The sequence below is a fragment of the Pseudopodoces humilis genome, chromosome 18, assembly GCF_049639895.1.
Source record: "Pseudopodoces humilis isolate 2021_Gansu_Grassland_sample_001 chromosome 18, ASM4963989v1, whole genome shotgun sequence".
Taxonomy (NCBI): Eukaryota; Metazoa; Chordata; class Aves; order Passeriformes; family Paridae; genus Pseudopodoces; species Pseudopodoces humilis.
Window position 1 is genome coordinate 16331496 of NC_142217.1, and position 22890 is coordinate 16354385.

The window sequence follows — 22890 nt, forward strand, 5'->3', positions numbered from 1 at the left end:
CCCAGGTTTTTTTTTCCACCTCAGAAAACAGGCTCAAGCAGAATGAAAACAGAACACGTCCTTGATAAAAAGCACTTTTTAATTTTATCAAATGGATCTGTACAAAAGTTAGCATTGCTTAGTCAGAAGCGAGTGAAGAAGAACAGATCAGTAACAACCAAAAGTCTTTCAAACTTTATACAGAAAAATAGATTGCATAAAAATGAGCTTTTTTTGTCTTTTCCCCCCAGCCCGGCGTGTCCCTCCCTCCCTCCCCCCCTTCCACCGAAAGGAAATATGCAAAAAAATATTTTTTAGAAAAAAGAGTAGGAAACGTAGAAAAGGTAAAAAGATGAATAACCTCTGAAAGGTGGGTTTAGATTTACAAAGGCTTTTAAAGGCACGAGTTCCCATAAAATAGATGGTTATTTATATGCTCAGCATACAATGGAAGAAGTAGAAATATATCAATGAAATATTAGTCTAAAAACTAAGTACCCTAAACCCATTTTTTTTTAGTGGAGGAGATTTTAGTTTCACAGCTTGATGGATGATATCTGGTCCCTAAAAGCCAAAATTAAAGCAGAAGTCGATCGTTTCTCATGAAATCACAGCTCCTTTAAAGTAGTCCTGGTTCTGAAAGCCTTCGAAGACTCCTGAAATCCGATTTTAACAGCCCGAAACAGGTGGCCAGAAGATCACCTGCCCTTTTTAGGCAGCCTTTGAGCCTCCCAATCGAATCAGTAATTCCCCCCCTTGTTATTTGCCATTCCCATCGGAGTTTTCAGGTGGATTCCTTCAGTGTCTCTTTCCAGCACGGCTCCTGCAGCGGTTCCAAAATGAAAAAAACCCAAAAACCAAGGAAAATCTATAGACTCATAACACCAGTTTATTGTATCATCTCCACTATTTTTTAGGCTCCCTCCCCCATCTTTAAAATCTTTTAAAAATTCTACTTTTTTTTTCGTTTTGCACAAAATTACTTCATTAATTAAAAGACAAAATAATACAGAACATAAATACATATTTAACAGATTTAAAAGGAAAAAAAATAAACAAAAACCCAAAACAAAACAACCAAAAACATTTGAAGCTTCCAAACAGCAAAAAAAAAACCAAAACAAAAAACCAAAACAAAATGTTAATTACAGCCAAACCTTGCTTAGAAGAACTCCTGACTTAAAAAAAGAAAAAAACAACAAAAAATAATCAACGAACACTTCAGACATGGAATTGGTTGGTCCCATCAGACTCTTCCCACGGGATTGTTCTGGGATTTGGGGGCTCATCCCTGTTGGTCCCAGTTAGTTCCTGCCCTCAAGGTTGGTCCGTTCCTCACATTGCAATAGACCCTGAAAGTCTCAAACAGCTTTTGTGGTGTTGGTGTTGTTGTTGTTTTGTCTCCCCCTCTCTCTCTCCACCCTCTGCTCCACGTTTGGCCAAACTTCCAGGCCGAGAGAGTTCGGCTCAGTCCTCCCAGAGGAGTCGAACGTTTTTGTCCTTCATTTGCTCAAAAGGCATCGCCGGTCCTTTTCCTTTTGTTGCTTGGTTTTGTTTGTGGTTTTTTTTGTTTCCCTCTTGTTTTGTTTTTTAATTTTTAGTCCTTTGCTTGGTTGTTTTTTTTGTTTTGTTTTGTTTGTTTTTTTAATTGAATTTCTTAAATCCTACAAATCAAAGAAAAAAAAAATAACAGAGCTCTGTCCCTTCGGGGAGTTTCGAAGCAAGGTCGCGACGAGCAGAGTTCCCAGCGGCTCAGGAGGCACTTTGGAACACTCCACGCTCTTCCTCCTCATTCCTTCATTAGTGCATAATTCCAAGGAAGCCTTGGGAGGCTCCGGGAATCCTTTAAGGCCTGGTCAGGGTGGTGTAGACGGGCTGCTCCCAGTTGGCGGTGGGGCTGTGCGCCGGCGGGATGGACAGCCCGTTGAGGATGGGGGTGGCGTAGGGGCGGCGCGAGGAGTGGAAATAGGGGTACTGGTAGAGGCTGGAGGCGTAGCCGGGGTAGGGGTTGTAGTAGTTGGAGCTCTGCAGGTCCGTGTAGTCGCACTGGGAGCTGGAGAAGGAGGCGGCGGCGGCGGCCGGGGCGGCCGAGGTGGCGCAGGGCTGGCCGCCGTAGGAGCCGTAGGAGTCGGAGTGCGCCGGGGAGCCGTGGGGCTGCTCGCTGTAGTGGCTGGGGCTCAGCTGCTCCGTCTTGATGTGCGGCCGCTGCTGGCCCGGCTCGGGCGCCGCCGGCGAGGCCGCGGCCGGGCTCTTGTGAGTCCACACCTGGGCGGCCGCGCCCGAGTGCGGGTACGAGGTGCCGTAGGAGGCCGCGGCGCCGTGCTCGGCCGGCAGCGCCGCGTGCCCGTTCAGGGGCAGGTACTGGTCGAACTCGTGCACGTCGAAGGTCTCCATGTTGTTGATGACCTCGCTGCTCAGCTCCGAGATGTCCACGTTGCTGAAGTCGATGTTCTGGCGGCCGCTCTCCACCAGGCGCCGGCCCTCGTGCTTCAGCTCCTGCTTGCTGCCGTGGTGCAGGTCGGTTTTGGGGGTGGTGGGCGGCGTGGGGGGTCCGTGGGGCTGGCCTGGGGATTGAAGGGACAAGCGAGGCTTCAGCAGTGAGCACAGAACACCCAATTCCCTCGCCATTCAATAAATGCACCTATCTGCAATCGCTCCTATCGGGTGTTTAAACCTGTGGGAATGGGCGATGGCCCCCTGAAGCCCCAGGTGCCCCCTGGGATAAGCCTCGCACACAGCAGATGGAATTATCTGGGAGCACACCGTGCCCATCGGGATCACCCTGGGACACAGCAGGACACCCTGACAGCAGAACCAGGGGGTGGATTCAGCGTGCGGCCCACGATGGAGCTCATCCTCCCCGAGGGACCCAGGGCCGTGATCCCAGCCATGGCTGGGGCAGCAGGACGTTCCCAACACCCCCAGAATCTGTCAGCGTGCTCCCTGCACCAATTCCCAGTGCTGGGAAGATCTGTCCCGGTACCCTGCTCCCCAGGCACCCCTATTAACCCATCACTCATTCTCCCCATCCTGGAGAGCGGGATCCCGGTGCTTTGGGATTCCCTACGGCACGGGCAGCTCCAAGAGCACTCGCTAAGGAAAACTGCAGAGCTGCTGCCATTGGCTCTCTGTGGAGGGATCCCATCCCACCCCGAGGGAATTCCCACAGCAGGAATGCTTTACCTGTGTGGTCCCCGTGGTGGTGGGAGTCGGCCATGCCCCCCAGCCCCGTGTCGGCCTTGTAGAGCTGAGTGCCGGCGTGGTGGCTGAGCTCAGCCCCCGAGTCCGAGTCGCTCTGCCCGGCTTTGACGCTTTTCCTCCTCCGGGGCTGGTATTTGTAATCCGGGTGATCCTTTTTGTGCTGCACCCTGAGCCGCTCGGCTTCCTCCACAAAGGGACGTTTCTCGTTCTCGCTCAATAAACTGGTTTTGGGGGGTGGGTTTTTTTTTTGGGGAGGGGGTTGGTTGTTTTAATAAGGCAGAGAGAGAAAAAGATATTCCAAAATTAGGATCTTTCCCTTAGAAGTTTTCTTCTTGTTTTTAGGCTGGCACATCCCCACTTCCCATGCACGGATCTGAGCACCCACCAAGTTAACTAACAAAATTAATTTGCTGTGGTAAAAAGGACTTAAAATCCACAGCAAAAAAAAAATGGATCAAAATACCAATACTAGAGCAGCACGAAAAACCCGACCACTATAGACAGGGGTAACTGGGCAAAGCAAAATTCCCCCTTCCCCATTTCCAACACAATTACAAACTCTAATTCCCACGTTTGCCCTGCAAATGCCACCCCCTCACCGCCACAAACATTTCCAGCTTTGTTTGGTGCTTACAAAGAAACCACCAAGGCACCAGGGATGGGATTATTGCTTTCCAAACTCTCTCCTCCCCTGCCCACACCTCTCTTTGCAAACTTTTGGAGAGGCTCAGACCGCAGCGGGAGCATCGCTGGCCCGAGCAGGCAGGAAAGATGGGAATTAGGTACAGGCAGACACCATGGGATAAACCACACGGAAAAACGTGGCTCGGGGAAGAGCCTTGGAAAGCAAAGCGGGCTCGGATGCCGCCCAGCAAATAAAAGTTTGCATCCCCAGGCAGCACTGAACAGATAAGCAGGGAAATTAGGAAGCTCGTTAAAATAACTGCTAAAAATGAGTTTAGCTGCGTTTATAGCTTGTTAAGCATCAAGCGAGCCAAAAGGGGAAAAAAAAAAAAAAAGAGAAAATTAGGAAAAGCCATAAAACAAGTCATTAAAAAAGTCTCATCGCGTGGGGATGGGGGAAGCCGCGGGCAAGGGAAGGGTTGTGCATCTCCGTGATGGAGCAGGGAAAATCCACCCACGGCAGGAGCGAGGGTGCCCAAGCCCCTGCTCGGGGGGATTTTTCGGAGCAGGGACCGCTCTGTCCTTCGCAGGATGCCCGCGGAGGGGATCGTACTTCACTTGGAATCGCTCCGGGAACGCCGAGAAACAGAGAATAATAAAAACAAAGCGGGCAGAAGCTGTAAAGAAGCGCTGGGAGGGGGAGTCCAGCCGCGCAGCCCCGCGCAGGAGGATCCGCGCGGTGCGGGACTCACCGCCAGAGCTTGCCCAGGGTCTTGCTGAGCTCGGCGTTGTGCAGATGCGGGTACTGGTCCGCCAGCTTCCTGCGGGCGGCCTGCGCCCACACCATGAAGGCGTTCATGGGCCGCTTGACGTGCGGCTTGGCCTTGAGCGATCCGTTGCCGCGGACGGGCATCGGCACCAGGCTCCAGTCGTAGCCCTTGAGCACCTGCGAGACGGCGTCGCGGATGCAGGCGGGGAAGCGCTCGTCCACCTCGGCCGCGTCCACCTTGGCCCCCAGCGCGGCGGCGCCGGGCGGGCGCGGGGCGGGCGCGGGGGCGCAGCCCAGCCCCTCGGAGCCGGCGGGGGAGAGCGGCGAGTCCGAGTCCGAGTCCACGTGGGACATGGAGCTGGTGGTGCCCGCGGGGCTGCACGGAGCCTCCAGCGCTTTGTCGTGCTCCTCGGTCATGTTGAGCATCGGCGGGCGGCAGAGCCGGGCCGGCGGCGCGCTGTGCCCGCCCGGGGGCCGCGCACCCTCCGCGGGGCGCCCGAGCCGCGGGGGGGAAAAAAACGAGCAAAAAACAAGAAGTTCTAGAAGGAAAAAAGACACGAAACGCTCAAAACTCAGCCCAAAATCCGCGCTTCTACCCCCGCCCCGCTCCAAACGCCGCTCCGCAGCCGCCGGGGCCCCGCGCTGCCCCGCGCCGCGCTCCACGTCCAGTGCGAAACGGGGCCCCTGGCAACAAGTTACTTTAAGGGCAGGGCGCGCGGCCCCCCCCCCCCCGCCCCCCGCCTTGGGGGGAGAGGGCGCGGTGATTTGCATAAGGGGCGTGGCTCAGTGCCGGCGGGGCCGTGCCGCCCGCGCCGCCGCCTGCAGAGCCCCCGCTCCGCCGGCCGGAGCCGCCGCCAGCGAGGGGTCCCGCCGAGGGTCCCCTGCCGCCCGGGCCCGCGGGATGCCACCCGCCGCTGTTCCGGCTCCCTGCTCCGCCTGCCTCTTTCGGCTCCTCTGTGCTTTTTTTTCCGCTGCAAATCGTCCGGGGGCTTAACCGCGCGGTTCTGGCGGGGACCCCCGGCGCTGGGGACGCGGTTGATGCTCCGCCGTGCAGCCGGGATCCCGCTTTTCTAGCGGGGCACCGGGTGCGGGATGGAGCTGCTTTTCCAGCGAGGATGCCGCGGGGAAGAGGCGCGGAGCGGCGGCGGCTCCGGGCTGGCGGAGCGGTGCCGTGGGTTATCCTAAAGCCCCTTTTCGAGGGTTTTTTTGGGGCGGTCGGTGCGTGGCAGGAGGGGCAGAGCTCCCGGTGTGTCCCCCGCAGCGCATCCCCGGTGCCCCCGGGCCGTGCGCTCCCGCAGCCCCGAGCGCGCCGCTTCGCCCCCGGCTCTCTCCAACGGGCGAGTAACGCAGGAAATCGGGGAATCGATGGAAAAAAAATGCGACGCGAGACCCTCCGTGCCCCCTCCCCGACTCTCCCTCCTCTTTTCCCGCAGCCTTCCCGCAGCGGGCTCGGTCCCAAGCACCGGGAAGCGCCCGGGAGATCCCGGCCGGAGGAGGATGCGGCACCTCGGGGTGAGACTTTGGATGGGGGAAAAAGGGAGGGTGACCCCCAAAACCTCCCCCGTCAGTTTAAGTTGCCCCTTTCCGAGCCAGCCCTGCTCATTCCAGCATTTATTTGGAGCATTTGATTCTAATTATCCGTGGAATTCAGCCCTCTAATTGCGACTCGGGGGGGGGGGGAGGAGGGAAATAAAAGCAGCTCCCCAAATTCCAGTTTTATCCACTGATTCCCCCCGGAAAAACAGCGGGTCACGTATGAGATTGACACGGGAAAAAATAAGAAATTTGGCTTCAAGCATTCCAGCTTTTAAAAGGTACCAGGAACATGGTGGTTTTTGTTTAATTACTGTGATGTGTAATAAATAAACCGTATGCTTTGAATTTAAGTGTGTTTAAATGTGCCCGAACATCTGTCTGCCTTCTATGTGAAAATTCATTTATTCTCTCAAATGGCAAAGCAGGATTTAATTTTATTTTTTAAAGAGAAAAACAAACTGTAATTTTTCCAGTTTTCAGCTTTTCAGTTTGCAGAGTTACGTCCTGATACATTTGAAATACGATTTTCAAAGTGTCTTTAAAAAAAAAAATAAATTATTTTAAGGCTCAAGGCGAACAAAATATGCTGGGCTTCCTAATAAGAAATAACGGAAATTTTCTTCTAAAACTTAATGAGATTGGGGATGAGTTTGTTTCCCTGGGCTGTGGATTGGTGACTTTGCAGTGCTGTTGGACACTTGGGAAAATCTTTTTTCCCCCTTCTCCTGTGACACATAATTAATGTATATTCCTATAAATCCTGTCTCATTGGGCAATTTACCTTGACTCACAGAATTCCAGTGTTTCATCTGTTTTAGCCAGGGCTGAGTCCAAGCAATCATCACTATTTTTAGTCCATCTTTCCCTGCGGAGCACCTTCCTCGGAAGATCCCAACCTCAGTGCGTGACTGAGGCTGGGAAGGGATTTGCGGGATGCTCGGAGTTTTGGAGGTAGGAATGGGAACAAGAACCCCTTTTTTCTGCTCCCTGTCTTCAGCTCCAAAGATTCCTGCAAAAGAAGCCCCCAAGGACAGGAGGAATTACACATGTTGGTTTTCTTCCCTGCTCGCTGCTGCCTTCCAGGGCTCCCCAGCTCTGCCTGAGGCAGGGAATTGCGTTTCCCAGCCCACAGGCTTGAATTCCTCTTTGTCCAGCCCAGGTAGAAGGAGGAAGATGACTTTGTGTGGTTGTTTCCTCTTCTTCCAGAGATGGGCACAGGGATGAGGCCGTGCCTGGGAGTGGGGCAGGGAACGTGTCCTGCTGCACGTCCGGGCTCCGTGATCCCGCACCAACCATTCCGTGTCCCCGTGTCGCTCCTCAGGGGATGGATGGAACACAATTCCCCGGCCTCACACACCCAGAACGCAGGGAAAGGAAGGAGACAGGAGCACCTGGAGGTGCCCAGGAGCTCCGGTTTCCTGAGAAGTTCACTCATCCGTGAAATGGGATGAGATAATGCTCAGGGAACAAGTGGGTTCAAGTGGGGCCGTTTGTCCCGCGGGGGTCTCGTGGTCGGATTTTGTGTGCCAAAGGATGGGGGATGTTTGCCCAGGGATGGGCACAGGCGGGAGCTGCAGGGCAGGATCCCACAGGATGTGTCATCCTGGCCTAACACAGCCAGCCCTGACATCAGCATTCCCAGGAAAAGGCCGCAGATCCGGCAGGGAAAAACCGAGGTTCCTGAGCCTTTAGGAGTGCACCCAGTTTAGAGAGGATTTGGGGGAGCAGATCCAGCTCTTCCTGATGGAGTGGGCACGACAGAGGCTGACATTTGGAATATTGATTGCTTCATTTTCTGACGTGGCCTCCAATAAAGTTCCTGGCCAGCTCAGCCAGTGTTTCTGGGAATCAGGAGTACATCCAAGGTCTGTGTGCCTGCCTCCATCACATTCCCACCTGGGAATCCTCAGCATCCCTGTGGGATGGAGGCTGCTTGACCTGCCATCCTGGCTCCTCTGTTCCATATCCCTTCCTCCTGCAGGAATAAGAGCTTGTGTGCATTGGCTCCAGAGCAGGCAGAGCCCTGCTCGTGCCAGGAAGGAAAAATTTCCTTTCCAGTGGCAGCCAGGGAAGGCATTTTTAGGGGATGAGAGCACGTGGAATCTCTGGAGCCCATGGATGCACTGTGGGATGCACACACAGACCGTGTTCCTCCCAAAGGTGGGCTCCATCCTTTGTCTGATCAAGGGGGAAAGTTCTCATTTATCTGGTTTCCTTTGACCTGGCAGCAGATTGCACACTGCTGGAATTCCAAGGAGCAAAGAGAAAGAGTTTTATGGGGAATTAAAAGCAAACCCTGATCAAATAGGAGGAACCTGTGGTGTTAAAATCAGCCTCTGACACCTGCAGGATTCACACTCAGCCCGGAGGATGTGGAAGCTCTGAGGCTGCTGTGAAACAATGTTCGAGCCTTTCCAGAAAAACTCCTGATACCTGAAAAGAAGGACTAAAAAGACAGGTGGTAACTTAATTAATTTCAATGAAAACAAGCTTTTCCCTCCAGCTGGGCAATAGTGGTGGGTCCCATCCCACACCGGCTTCTTGGGAAGGCTCAGCTTCCTGCTCACACAATTTTAAGTCTAAATTTATGTGGATCCATTCCTTGCAGGTCACTTCAGGTCCAAAATTTCCCTTTTGTTCATATAAATTGGGCCTTGCTTCACCCAAAGCTCGTGTGGCTGTGGCACTTGGGGACATGGGTTAGGGGTGGCCTTGGCACTGGATGATCCAAGGAGGTTTTTCCATCCTAACCCCACAGCAGCTCTTTCGCTAGCACGAATATTTACCTGGTAGGGATAAAAAAATTCTGCAGGCCTGCACTGGGCAGGACTCTGCTGATTCCTCTGCTTGGAATGCAAGTGAAGAGGAGTGTCTGGGATTCCTAAATCCTAGGTTTGAGCAGTGGATACCAAAGAAAAAGGGCATCTGATGTCAATATTTTTTATTCAAAATGTATTGAATAAAGTTTATTTGTTATTTATTCAAGTACTCGAAGATCCCAGCAAGAAACCAAAAATGTTTTTGCAGGATGAAAACCCAGCCATGAGTGAATTACACATTAAATGTCAGGTGAGGTGTTGGCAAAGGATCTCTTCTTTCCTCCTGCACAGCCTGGGTGGCATCTTTTCAAAATAGTGGGGATTATCGTGATTAATTATGATTATTCTGATTATTAATTGCTTGTCGTATGGTACCACTTAAGGATCCCTCTTCTGAGCCAGCCCCTCCTCATTAACCCGCACAAATATACAAAAAAAAAGGTGATTCTTCCTCTAAAAATCCTTTCCAGCCTTAATCCTGGAGTTAAAGAGCAGATTTCCACAGGGAAAACTGGGGATTTGAAAGGGAAGAATTATTACTGCTGGAAAAAAAATGGATTAGCAGAAGGAAGCTCCCGAATTCTTTGTGCCGTGCCCATCTCCCGTTCAGCAAACGCAGCTGAGTGCTCGGTGTGTGCCTGCATTATTCACAACTGAATGTCTGTTCTCTTCAGAGGAGCCCCCCATGCTCACACTGCCTCCCAAGCTCCTGATTTCGGCTTTCTCTGCTCCCTTTCAACCCAAATCCTGGCAGCCAGAGGGGCGAAAGGCCGGAGCTGAATGAACACAGAGCGATTTCGGGTGCCAGGGCCAGCCAGCGGGGTTGGGGTGCTGCTGGGGACAGCTGCTGGCTGCTGTGACAGTAAAGGCTTGTTCCCCTGGCACTCCTGCAGCTGGTTTGGAACACAGCAAAATAGGGGACGTGGCGTTGGGGGCGGCTGGGTGAATGAAGATGAGCATCAATGATGCCCCTGCCCGCCTGGCATTCAGGAATTGCCTTCCCCTGGAGGCTCGAAAGGCTCCAAACCTCGCTCTGAAGTACCTTGTCTGAGTTCTTTTTGCTCAGGGTTTGCAGTGTTTTCTTTCCTGAAGTTGCCAGGTGAAAATAAAAAGAAGAAATTGAGGAGTGAGCAGAAAAGCCAGCACAGGTGATGGTCCTCACAAAGGGATTTGTGGAATCACAGAATATTCTGAGTTGGGAGGGATACACAAAGATCCTGCAGTCACGTTTGGGACAGAAAGATGTCATTCGATGTCCTGATCAACCATGTGATAATCAATTTATCACATGTTTTTCTTTCTAGCCTGAATCATCTTCCAGGAAAGGCTTCCACTGCCTGTTATGTGAATCGAGTCCTTTTCAGGAACAAGATTTCTACTGGTTTAGGCTTAAAATTTACAGCTTGTCCAGTGGGAAGATGCTCCTGACACACGATGTCCCCAATGTGGTGCCACCACCCCACCCTGTGCATGTGGCACATCTCAGAGCGACCCTGGGCAATGCAAACCGGCTCAGCTCAGCATTCCCTTCCCAGCCCAAATTACCTCCTGCTTTTCGGTGAAATCTTTATCCTAAACCCTCCACTTTCCCCGCAGTAATTTCCTCAATTATCCAGTTTGTTTTACATCCCCGTTGAAGGTGGAATTTGCTGTAAAAGACCCCACAAAGGAAACCATTAGCTCCCATCTATTTAAATTTTCCTCTCCAAACCTCGTGGCGGATCCAAGGGGACAGCAGGACTGCAGTATTCCAGTGGCCTTTAACAAACAGCTGATTTTTCCTTCCTTATACAATGCACCATTATGTGAGATTTTTTTTCTATTTTTTTTTTTTTTTTCCTAAGGAGAACAATGCGAGCAGCAGTGATGGGAAACTGCAAAAACAAAAGGGGCATTTAGAAGGGACTGGTTTAGAGGCTGGGAAGTGTTGAATAATGTTACACCTGATAGCGGATGCTTTCTCAGCGACCAGCGCGGAGCTGTTTACTAAGGGGATACTCAATGTTTACGCTCAAAAATACGATTTATGAACTCCACGCAGCCAAGTGTTTGATTAAATTAAATTATTTAAAGTAAAAGTCATGGCAGTATCACAAGTAGTGGATTTAGATGGGATTTTAGGAGGAAATCTTTCCCTGTCGGGGCGGGAAGGGGCTGGGCTGGAATTCCCAGAGAAGCTGTGGCTACCCCTGGATCCCTGGAAGTGTCCAAGGCCAGGTTGGACAGGGCTTGGAACAGCCTGGGACAGTGGAAAATGCCTAAAATTGGAACTGGATGAGCTTTAAGGTCCCTCCCAACCCAAACCATTCTGTGATTCTATGGGGAAAACCTGAGAAATTTAACTTAAAATGATCCCCCCTATCCAGGCAGGGAGCGGTGACACAGGAACATGTCCAGCTGGGTTTGGGATTCTTCCAGAGATCCACATCCTTCCTGGGCCTGCCACCTCCATGGAAATAAGTTTTCCCATAAATTGAGGTGGAATTTGTTGTGTAAATCTGTCCTGAGCTCAGCTGGTCAGAGCATGGTGCTGATAATTCCAAGATTCAATCCCTGTGCGAGCCATTCCCTGAAGGGACTCAATCATCACCCTACCAAACCAGAATATTCTGAGATTTGGATTCTGGTTTAGCTCAGGGTATCATCCTGACACTGAGCACCACCAAACAGAGCCAGGAATCATCCTCCAAAACCGCTTGGAAATATTTGGATGTATGGGATCCCCTCTCAGCTTCCCTTCTCCAGCCCGTCCCAGCTCCCACAGCCTCATCACAGAGATGCTCCAGACCTCTCAGCACCTCCGCAGCCGCGCTGACTGCTTATTTTATATTTTATTTTATTTTTATTTCATTTTATTTCATTTCATTTTTTACGTTTTCTCACCGGTTCACAAAGAATTCTCCCCGTTTTCCTCCCCCCGTCCCCACCACGTCCCGCCCTGCTGGGCCCAACACGGCGGCGCTGCTTTGCAGAGCATTCTCACAGTTTCTGCTCGTTTTTCCCCATTTCCCCCCGTTTCTCCCCATTATCACTCGCTTTCCCCCGTTTCTCCCCATTTCTGCTTGTTTCTCCCCGTTTTTCCCCATTTCTGCCCCATTTTCCTCGGTTTCTCCCCATTTCTCCCCGTCTCCGCCGCGTCCCCTCAGATCCAGCCCCGCCGTGCCGCACAGGCTCGCTCTGCCCGACACGGCAGCGCCGTTTTGCAGCGAAATCTCCCCATTTCTGCTCGTTTTCCCCCGTTTTTCCCCATTTCTGTCCGTTTTTCCCCATTTCAGCCCGTTTTCCCCCGTTTCTGCCCATTTCTCCCCGTCCCCGCCGTGTCCCCTCAGGGCCCGCCCCGCCGGGCCGCACATGCTCGCTGTGCCCGACATGGCGGCGCCCAGCGCGGGGCTCCGGCAGCGCGGCCCGGGCCGGGCCCGAGCCCCCGATGGAGCTCCCGGAGCGGCCCCCGCTGCATCCCCCGAGTCCCCCGAGCCCGGGCTCGGTACCGCGGCCTCTCCGCTCTCCCCGGGCACCTTCTGGCTGACCCGCATCGTGCTGCTGCGCTCCATTGCCTTCCTGTACTGTGAGTGGCCCCGCGGTGTCCCCGAGTGGTGACCGGGGACGGCGCCCAGGGAGCGGCTGGAGCTGTGCCAGGGAGGGTTGGGGGAGAACAGGGAAAGGGTTTTTTCACCTCTCCCGAGGGTGGTGGGGCACTGAGTATGCTCCCCAGGGAACGAGCACATTCCCAAGGCTGCCAGAGCTTCAGGAGCCTTTGAACACCGCTCCCAAACTCGTGGTGACATCCTTGGGGATGTCCTGTACAGGAACAGTAGCTGGACTTGATGATCTTTGTCCCTCCCACTTCATGATATTCTATACTTTTATGATCCTTGTGGCTTTCCTCCATCTCTACGTATTCCATGATTCTCTTTTCCGCTCGTACTTTCCTGGTGGATTGGGGACCCTGTGGCTGATGGCTGGATGGCGCTGGTGATGCTGGAAGGAGAAGTTTGCTCGCACCACGGGGCTGGTACCTCTCAGCAGAGCTGCTTGGAGCTGCTCATCCTTTCCCCTGAAGTTGTGAGAGAGGAACTCCGTGTCTTGTGCAGCAGCAGGACTGAGGGACAGATGCCACCCCTGAGTGCCAACACCACCAACAAAAAGGACCTAGAATCAACATGACCTTAAAATATTCCACAGTAAAAGCAGTTTCCAGCCTCTGCCGTGCTTGTTTGCCTCTTGCTTTGGCACTGAGAGCTGTGCTCAGAGCCCACCGGTGCTCCACTTAAAAATATTTACAGTGAAACCCAAACTGACAAGTAACACACTACGCTACAAATTCTAAACTTGCCCCAGATTTGTCTACAGAATCGTTAGAATTTGTAGCCTGCCAGCCTGCTTAGATTATTTTGCATCAAAACCATGCAGAAGTTGTAGTTTCGTATGGTTTTGACACGTGCTCTGGTTCTAGTTTGGTTTCAGCTCTCGGTGAAATGCAGGGTTACGACTCCTTCAGTCAAAATGAAAGCGATTCCGATATTCCCCCGTGTGTAAATCCAGGCTGCTGAGTTTCCCGTGGCTCAGTTTGCAGTTTCCTTATGAAAAATTGATTAGTGCTCTCTGCTGTGCCTTCAGTGGGTGGTGGATTTGGGCTGATAAATGCACCTCACCTGGGACCAAAGGGGGTGTGGAGGGCTGGGAGGGGAGCGGGGGCTGGCTGGAGGGGTGGGAATTGGTGGGAATCAAAGGTGTGGGATTTTGTGGTGAGTGGGGCACCTGGGACAACGAGGTAGAGGGGGGGGACAAGGATCTGATTGGGGTCGGGTGAGTTACAGGTGGAAGTGATTGAAACTGGGGGGGTGCAGGAGAGAAAGGAGGCTGGGAGGGGCTGAGCCAGAGGCTGAGATGGAGTTTGGTGAGTGAATGTGGGCTGCTTAAAAAAGAGGGAGAGTTCTTTTTGGTGCTTTTTCAAGCATGAGAGAGGAGTGGGAACACCAGGGAGTGGCTGAATGGAGGGGGGAAACCCCAAAATGCTTCTGTAGCATGGTGTGAGGAAACCTTTTGGAGAGTGGGGTGGCAGAGGGTGAGTTTGGGGTCCTGGAGCTGGGAGAAGCAGGGCAGGAGAATGTTTGTGTCTCTGGTTAAGGGAAGAGGGGGAGGAGAGGAAAAGTTCACCTGCTTGTTGTGCAACTTGTGCTTGGCTGTGCTCAGGCCCTGGGGAGCTCTGCTGCTGGTTTGGGGTGAGCCAAAGCTAAATGAGCCAAAGCCAGGGAGCTGGGCCTGGTTTGAGCCAGGTCAGGCAGTGCTGGCAGTGCAGGAGAGCTGCCCCAGTGGAATTTGTGGGGTGGAAAGTGCTGGTTGTGTGTGAGCTGGAGAGGCTGCGAGCAGACAGCTTCCATACAGCCCTGGGATGCTCCAGAGCGAAGGAGAGTTGCCCTTTGATCTCTTCGGAGGGCCTGGGTTTAGAAATAGCAGCAAACAATTCTGTGCCTCTGTGCCAAGCTGCTCATCCAGGTTTTTTTCTGGAGATGGAAGCGTTTGCCGTGACAGCTGATTTTTCTCCCAGACGCGGCGATTCCGCGCGCGCCGAGGCTCAGACTCGCTGAGGAGACGGTTGATGCCGTTGTGACAGTTTGACATTCCTCAGCCGTGGGATGTTTTCCCCCCTTCTTTCCTTTCACCCTTTTACGTGTAACCCTTTCCTTCCTGCTGGGCTGAGCAGCAAATCCTTTGGGGGGGGGATTTGTGTTAAGGTGTCGGGGAACGCGATTGGAGCTGAGGGATTGTTCCCCTCCTGGGTGGGAGAGTGAAGAACCTTGAGGATGGCATGGAAAGAAACACGATTTGGGGTGCCTGGTGACCCCAAAGTGTGGTCTGAGGGCTTGTCACCTCCTTCCTGCCCCCACCCCATTGCCAAGGGGGTGTTCATTGCCTGCTGCAGGCACAGGAGATGTTTTCCCTGAGGATCTTCCCGTGTGGAAGGAGGACAGGCAGAGCAAGGCAGGTGTGGTGTGTCCTTCTGTGTGCCCTCCCTTCTCCCCCTCTGCTTGGAACGACTCTCCCCTTCTTTTTTTGTGTCTTTTGAAGGGGTTTTCCAGAGGCAGCCCGAGCCTGGGAAGTCCCTGGCAAAGCAGCTGCTGAGTGAGAGGCAGGTTGGAGATGGGAGAGGATCTGAGGAGTTGGAGAGGTCAGAGACCAAACCCACCTGCTGCTGGCAGGAGTGGGAGGGCAGGGAAAGTGCATCCAGCTGAAAGGGCTCTGTGAGGTTTGGTCCTTACAGCATTGTCCTGTCACTCCATCCCTTAGGAATTGGTCTCTCTCCGTGTTTTCTGGTGGCTCCTTCAGGTCCTGCAAGGTCACACTGAGCTCACCCCAAAGCTTCTCTTCTCCCAGCAGAGCTGCTCCGTCCCTCTTGCTCATCCTGGAGCCTCCTCTGGGCTCTCCCTGTGCTGGGATCTTGGGGCTGGAGGCAGCTCTGCAGGTGGGGTCTCACCTGAGCAGGGCAGAGGTTTGGCCAAATGGCACTTGGAGATTTGCAGCTTTTCCATCCTGGTCTTGCCCTGTGTGTTTGTTCCCTGTGACAGGGATCGGTGTACTGGGGACCCAGAAGTAGTTTGAGGTCCTGTTGGAAGTGCTCTTATAGGTAAATAGCTGGTCCCAAAGCTCTTGACAACAAATGTGCATTATTTGCTCCCTTCACCCTCCTTCTAAATCATTTTTAAGTGCCCTTTTTGGGTGATTACCATCATCAGATTCCAGCTGTAGAAATGTCAGTAATTAGATACCACCCTCCCCAGTCTCAGCCAGGCTCTGTGGAGAGCTTTGAAATAAAAGCTATTATTTAAATCCAGTTTATCTTCCTTCTCCTTATGTATTGTTTAACAGTATTTTCTTTCCCCAGCGCCAGAGCTACGGGAGGTTCACGCTCCTTCTTCCTAAATCTGAAATCTAAAGCTCTCTCGGGGGGTTTGGCTTCCTGTAGGCTCCTGGCTCTCCCCGGTGTCCTTCCTCCTCTCTTTCTCTGCCATCTCCCCTGCTTTCCCTTCCCTTGGTTTTATTAAAAGGCTCCCAGTAGCTTTCAGCCTGCCTGGTCAGGATTAGAGAACATCTTCAGGCACTTTTGCTGCCCTGCAAGGTTTTATTTCAGCAGGGCTGTGCAGCACCAGCAGCGCATCAGCTCTGGGTCCTCTGAGCAGCTGCATCCCCCTGGAAAGGGGAAAAAAAAATAGCAAAGGTGGTGGAGAAGGGAATCTCTCCCCCATTCCTTGCCCAGAGCCGTTCTGGAGCAGAGGAATCTTCCCAGGGCATCTGGTGTGGTTTTGAACAGCCTCAGACCCAAAAGGAAGCTTTTTCTATTTCCAATTTTTTTCCAATATTTTTATTTTCAAACAAGGAGGCAGCAGGCAGATAAGTGCTTCAAAAGCCCCGAGCAACCACCCCAGAATCTTCAGCTTGGCCGTGAAAGGCAAGAAAACAAAAAAGGTGTTAAGAACAGAGCACTTTGTTGTGTGTTTTTTTTTGTGGGTGCTTGGCTTCACCCTTCGCTCGGTGCTCTGGTGTTGTTGCTCCTGTGTTGCAAAACTCAGCAGGGGAATTCATCAATTGAAAATTAATTTGGTTCATTTCTCTGGTAATAAAATGCAAGGAATATTGTGCTCTTTCTTCTTTCCAGCAGTTCAACCTCATCTTGCAGCATCCAGCTCGGGGCCTGTTCAAATGCCTCGTTGGGTCAAAGGGGCACTTGATAAACTGCTCCAGGCAGGGTTTTTGTGCATGTGCAAAATGCAGCTTGGCTTTCAGGCAAAGCTCTGTGCTTTGGTTCAGTTCTTCTTGTGGTTTGGGCATTAAGGAAAAGTTAAGACTTCTTTTAACAAGAGTGGGGGGGAAAGAGAGAAAAAGCCATGTGAACGGAAAGTTTTGGATTTCACATCTTTAAATCTTTCCTGAGCACGAAGGATGGGATTCTCTCGTTCTCTTGCCATCACAGGCTGAGCCTGGGCTGGGGGAGAAGGAGCCAAGGAAATGTGGATGGAGCAAATCCCTTGGGATGGGGACGCTTGGGTGGTGGTTATTGGTACCGTGTGGGATTGAACACGCTGGGTTTGGGGGGCAGAGGGGAGGCTGGGAGGGGAAGGAGAAGGTGGAGAAGGGGGGAGTTAATGGAAAAGTACAGAGAAGCACCTTGTGAGGTGAGGATAAGTAGGGAAGGTCTATTAGCAGCCCCGATAATTTGCATGTATTATGTAAAGCTCAGCTGGCAGCAGGGAGAGCTCCCATGTGAGCTGTCAAGGGCTGCGCAGGGGGAGGCAGAGCCGGAGCTGCTCCTGCCACCTGCACAGCCCCAGGAGTGGCAAAGCCAGGTGGGACGTGGGACTGAGCCATCCCAAACCATGGAATTGTCCGTGAGAAGCGCAGGGAGTGAGCCCGGGGGTGGTGGAAGTGTGGTGGGATTTGTGCCAGGGCTGGAGGGGTGCAGAATCCCAGGGAAAAGCTCCAGGACAGAGCAGAAGTGGTTCCCGAGCCCTGCAGGGTGGTGGTGCCAGGCAGTGCCCAAAGTGGAAGTGAAGTTGTTTGAGCTGGAGGGAGTGGAAGGTGCAGCGTGGAAAATCCCCAAACACAGAGGACAGAGGTTCCAGAATAAGGGTTAAGGAAGAGGAAGGAGAACAGGCTTTGGGGGAAAAGGGACTTTTTCACCCCCTGACCAAGCCAAGGTTAAAGGGGAGGCACCTGGAGAAGGCAGCGGGGTCTGTTACACGGAATTTAAAGCTCCAGTTTCTCTGGGGTTCAGGGAGAGGAAGCAAGGACAAGCTGATGATAAATAACTTCCCTTTTTCCCTCTTGGATCTGGGCATCTCCTGTGTCGCTGCAATCCTTTGCAGTCTCTGTCTTTAGTCTCAGCTCTTCCCCGTGTCTGGGAGCTGCTGCCTGAGGGGGAAACCTCGGGAGATGGAGCAGGGATGGATGGCTGGAAGTGGGAGCTGGATGAGGAATGAGCCCAAAAGATGCTGGAGATGGGTGGAAAGGGAGCCTGGAGCCATCCAGAGCCTGAGCATGGGGAGTGTCCAGGAGAGGGAGCTGGATCTGGGATGCAGCTCTGGGAATGTGAGCATCACCTGGGAGCTGATGGCTCAAACAAACACAGGCAGAGGGGTTTGCTCTGGGGGAGGTGAATCCTCCCGAAATTCGGGATGGGTTTGAATTGTGGATGGTGCCGTGGGAAATCCCAGCACAGGGAAATGGATGTGCTGGGACAAAACCCCTTTGGAGCCCGAGCTGGGCCATCCCAAAATGTGCATTTCATGGCAGCTCCAGCCCAGTCTCTGCTGCCCGCAGGCCCGGGGAGGCTGAGCAGGATTTTATCCATCCAATCTGCACTTTGCTGGAATTGCTGGCTTTTTTTTCCCCCCCACTAATTTATCCTTTCCTTGTTTGTCTCGCCTACGGCGCAGGGGTCTAATTTGGACTTTTTTAGGCAAAAACCTGCTCAGCATTTATGGGTTGGGGCAGCAATTCTGGAGCATTTAGAGGTGAATTTGATTAGCACTTTTGGAAAACTGTGCAGCAAATTGCAGTGCTAATCACGGGAAATCAAGCCATGGAGTTTTAAGGCAGAACTGGCTTTCAGTTGGCTTTTTTTAAAGCCAAAAATGAAGATATTAAGCTATCCAAAGCTCAGAAGAATTTTATTTCTGCTGGTTTCATGTCAGGCTTTCTGATTACGCAGTTGTGTTGAGCCGAGTGTTGGTAGAAAAGAGATGGATAAAATAGAAAACTTTTAATTTGTGTTCCAGAACCGATCCTGTAGTGTGGGAAATAACTTTTCTCGTCTCTCTCTCTGTCCATAATTGAGTAAAATAATTGAAGAAAAATGCCTTTTACTTGTAAAATCATTCACTGTGTATAAAAGATGGATGAGAAGAGACACAACCAATTAACTCCCAACTTTATTGTGCCATCCCTGGAGTTCAGGATCTTCTGGAATCAAAGGGAACCCTCCCAGTGACCTCTGCTGTGTGCTGGATGATGGCTTTTAGTGGTTTTTAAATAAGAATAAAACCCGTGGCTGTGTGCAGAGAGCTGGGGGAGTGTTAAGTGGATTAAGTGGAACCCACTGGAGACCTTTGTCTGGGGAATGGGACTTTCAGTTGGATTCCCTGGGGCTGCAGACTTCGGGTTGCTGCTCCAGACTTCAAAGAAATGGGAATTTGGGCTCTGATTTCACACAGCCTCTTCCCCCAGTGCTCCCAGTGAGAGACACCAGATGAACACCAGGATTGTTGTTTGCAGAATGCCAGCATTGAGATAAGGGAGGAAACAGATTTGATCATTAACCAGGGAGGATAGGGGAGGGGAACAAATTGGTTTTTCCCAAGAGCTCTGGTGCTGCTGCCCATGACGTGGCTGGTGTTTGGGTGATGTTTGAAGGATGGGTAAATTAGTGCATGCAGCCTAATCAGGAAATGCTGGCCTTCCTCATTTTTTTTAATTTTTATTTTTTTCCCTGAGACATGGAGATTACTGGAGTTACAAACTGCAAATTGGTAACTGCAGGAGATGCCTAAAATATGAGATAATGCCTAAAAACTGCCCAACTCTCTCTGTAGGACATCAAATGCTAGGTCTGGGATCTGTAATTAAATTGCTGATGTGCTGTTAAAAAAAGCAGCTGGCTGCTCTAAGATTGTCCAGGGCAGGAGCAGAAACACTATAGATGGGAACAGCTGTAGGGACATGGAAAAAGTGGGAATTTAAGGGATGGGAAAATGGTAAGATTTGGGGTTTCCAGCCTTCCAGGGTGTGATGGGATGCAGAGGGTCAGAGCTGCTCTTTTGGGCAGTTGTGGTGGTTGAACCGTGAGCTCAAAGAATTGAGAGTGTTTGGAGCAGCCCCAGGGTCCTCAGCACAGGAAGGAATTGTTGGAGCAATTCCAGAGCTGCTCCAAGGGCTGGAGCCAGGCTGGGAGAGCTGGGAATTCTCACCTGGAGAAGAGAAGGATCCAGGGAGAGCTCAGAGCCCCTTCCAGGGCCTGAAGGGGCTCCAGGAGAGCTGGAGAGGGACTTGGGACAGGGGCTGGAGGGACAGGACACAGGGAATGGCTTCACATTAACAGAGATCAGGGCTTGGTGGGATTTTGGGAAGGAATTCCTGTTTGTGAGGGTGGGGAAGCCCTGGCACAGATTCCCAGGGAAGCTGTGGCTGCTCTTGGATCCCTGGCAGTGCCCAAGGCCAGGCTGGACAGGGCTTGGAGCAGCCTGGGACAGTGGAAGGTGTCTCATGGCAGGGGTGGGGTGAGAAGATCTGAGGTCCCTTCCAGCCCAAACGACTCTGGGATTCTGTGAACACCTCGTTAATTGTGTAGATGAGTTTAAACTCTCATTAACGATGTTTTGAGATCTGGAGTGTTTTCCATGTAAGGAGATTCTGGTGCTTGATGGATGCCTGGGTAATGTCATGTAAAGGTGGAGATCTGTTGTGTTCCAAAGCCCAGACAGGATTTATAGAATTCCTTGTGGTCCATAGAAACTCTGGAATGGTTTGGGTTGGAGGGACCCTAAAGATCACCCAGGTGCAACCCAGGGAAACTTTTGCTGGGCACTGTAACAACTGTGTTGGATTTTAATGGAGATAAGGACTTGGGAATGAATTCCTTCCAAGAATTACTTCTGGAGCTCTGGACTCACATCAGCTCCCTCCTCCTGGGTGATTCCTCACGTGGCTTTTCCCCTCTCCTTGTTCTCCCGCAGTCGTGGCCTTCCTGGTGGCGTTTGAGCAGAACAAGCAGCTGATAGGAGAGAAGGGGCTGCTCCCCTGCAAGCTCTACCTGCAGGACATCAAGAAGTACTTCAAGGGGAAGGTCGGCCTGGATGCCCTGAGCTATGCCCCCACTCTCATCTGGTTCCTGGACTGGTCTGCCATGGACAGCACCTTGGATTGCCTGGCGCTGGCCGGCCTGGCGGTGGCGGCCTTTGTGCTGCTGACTGGCTGTGCCAACATGGTCCTCATGTCCCTGCTGTGGCTCCTCTACCTCTCCTTGGTCAATGTTGGACAGATCTGGTGGGTTCTCAATTCCTCTGCTCTTCCCTCGTTTTGTTTGTGGTGAACATGGAGGAGGAGGAGGGCAATGGGGCTGGTGAAGGGCTGGGAACACAAACGCTGTGAGGAAGGGCTGAGGGAGCTGGGGTTGTTCAGCCTGGAGAAAAGGAGGCTCAGAGGTGACCTGGGCACTCTCCACAAGTCCCTGAAGGGTGGTTTCAGCTCTGACTGAACCACAGGACACAGCCTCAAGCTGCGCCAAGGGAAATTTACATTGGATATATTAGGAAAAGGTTGATGAAGTACTGGAATTGTCTGCCCGGGGAGGTGGTGGAGTCACCATCCCTGGATGTGTTAAAGAAACACAGCTTGAGGTGTTTGGGCTGTGTTGGACTCGATGATCTTCAAGGTCTCTTCCAGCCTGGTGAATCTGTGATTTCCCTGTTGCCATTTGGATTTCCAGTTGCTCCTCAGCAGATTATCCATGTAGGAATGTGAGATAAGAACAGCACCTGGCAGAAATGATTTATGGGCACAAATGATTTATGGGAATGTCCCAGCTTGGTCTCACCTGGGCTTTCTGCTCTGAGCTCTCCTCTGTTCATTGGTGCAGGTTTGGATTTGATGATCCTTGTGGCTCCTTTCCCACTGAGGTTATTCCATGACATTCCACTCCGTGCTATCCCAGCTGTGCCGTGCTTCCCCTCATGGCTGTTGCAAGGGAACTCCCTCAATAATTTTATTACTTAATTATTGTGATTAATAGTAATTGTATTATTTCTTTTATCTTATCCACCTTTTAGGCTGGTTTCTCAGTTTTCAGCTCTGTCCAGGAGAGAGCTGGAATTCTCTATTTCACACTAAGCACAGAAAGCCCCTGGGGGAAAAGGAGAAACCCTGACTCTGTGTAAATCCCCGTGCTGCAGGGAAGGGCTGTGGTGCTGAAATAAAGGGTTTGGGTTGTCCTTGCTCTCCTTAAGGCCCCAAATACTTTGGTTGAAATCCCAAATTTCATTAGGTCACCTCCTGAGGTGCCTCTCTGCCTGCAGCTGAGGTCGTGGGGAGGGAAAAGGTTCTGCCATCAGGAGGTGCCCAGGGATTCTTCCCAAATTTTCTGGCTTTACAACAGGACACCTTTCCCACAGATGGGCTCAGTGGGTTTAGTTTTAAGGATTTGCATGTGCTGCCCCATTCATTCCCATCCCACTGCAGCTGGAATGTAAGTGGGTGAAGGAGAACAGCCTCTGAAAAGCTCCATTCTCTGAGCTCTTAACTCAGCATGAACTTGAAGCTGTGAAACCAAACAGAGGTGGAAAAACAACTCCGTGGATGGTTTTCCATTGCCTGTTTCCAAATTATTCCAGAATTTCTTGTCTGTTTTCTAGATGTTTTAATGTCAAAGGGCAGGAGTTTGAGCATCCTCCTGATTTGGCTTCCTGGGATACAGGAGCAAAACATGGATGTGATCCTTGACTTCTTCCTCTTTGTGTTTCTGTTTGGAGGGGAGAAAGGAAAAAAAAAAAATCCCACCAACCTCCCCCTGAAGCTGCAGTGACTCCGAGGCTGGAGGTTTGATCTGTTCATTCCTGGAGCAGTGGGATAATTAAGACAGGCTCTCATTAGTGCCCACAGCTCTCTGGAGTGCTCCCCGTGGCTGTAGAGCTCTTGTAGTTTTATTTTTAAAACAAAAGCCCACCTGGAATGTGTTTTTATTTCCATGTCTTGGAGCAGTGTGTGCTGTGCTGCTCCTCTGCTCCCGCTTTTCCTGTCTCCTCTGACAGCCCTGCACAGCTCTGGAGCTTTTCCCAAAATAATTCCAGTGGTGGCTAGTTTGGCACCTTTTTTAAGGGAAGAGGCAAAAGGTGGGGGATACAGGGAGGAGCTTTTCCTCTCCTCCACCACCCCATATCCAAACCCCTGCTCCTGATCCAGGGGGAAGCTCAGGGA

At 51.9% G+C, this 22890-nt stretch overlaps 2 protein-coding genes across 2 annotated transcripts in view; one reads left to right on the forward strand and one right to left on the reverse strand.

Moving 5' to 3' along the window:
* Window positions 1-275: 275 nt before the first annotated feature.
* On the reverse strand, window positions 276-5213 carry SOX8 (SRY-box transcription factor 8). The gene is made up of 3 exons (XM_005523074.3): window positions 4557-5213; window positions 3163-3401; window positions 276-2543 (listed from the first exon to the last, which is right to left on the reverse strand). The coding sequence occupies exons 1-3, from the start codon at window positions 4997-4999 to the stop codon at window positions 1825-1827; spliced, it is 1401 nt and encodes a 466-aa protein (XP_005523131.2). The 5' UTR covers window positions 5000-5213; the 3' UTR covers window positions 276-1824.
* A 15600-nt stretch (window positions 5214-20813) lies between these two features.
* LMF1 (lipase maturation factor 1) overlaps window positions 20814-22890 on the forward strand; it is a 133017-nt gene continuing 130940 nt past the window's right edge. Inside the window, exon 1 of the mRNA XM_088064362.1 lies at window positions 20814-20964. Within this exon, the coding sequence (XP_087920488.1) occupies window positions 20949-20964 (16 nt within the window). The 5' untranslated portion in view covers window positions 20814-20948. The remainder of the gene's footprint in view (window positions 20965-22890) is intronic.

Excerpts from the sequence above, each read along its gene's own strand:
- SOX8 (XM_005523074.3), bottom strand. The coding sequence starts at position 4,999 with ATGCTCAACATGACCGAGGAGCACGACAAAGCGCTGGAGGCTCCGTGC. Across the intron at positions 3,402-4,556 it reads ACCCTGGGCAAGCTCTGGCG|TTTATTGAGCGAGAACGAGA; the intron begins GTGAGTCCCGCA and ends CCCCAAAACCAG. Across the intron at positions 2,544-3,162 it reads CCACCACGGGGACCACACAG|GCCAGCCCCACGGACCCCCC; the intron begins GTAAAGCATTCC and ends TTCAATCCCCAG.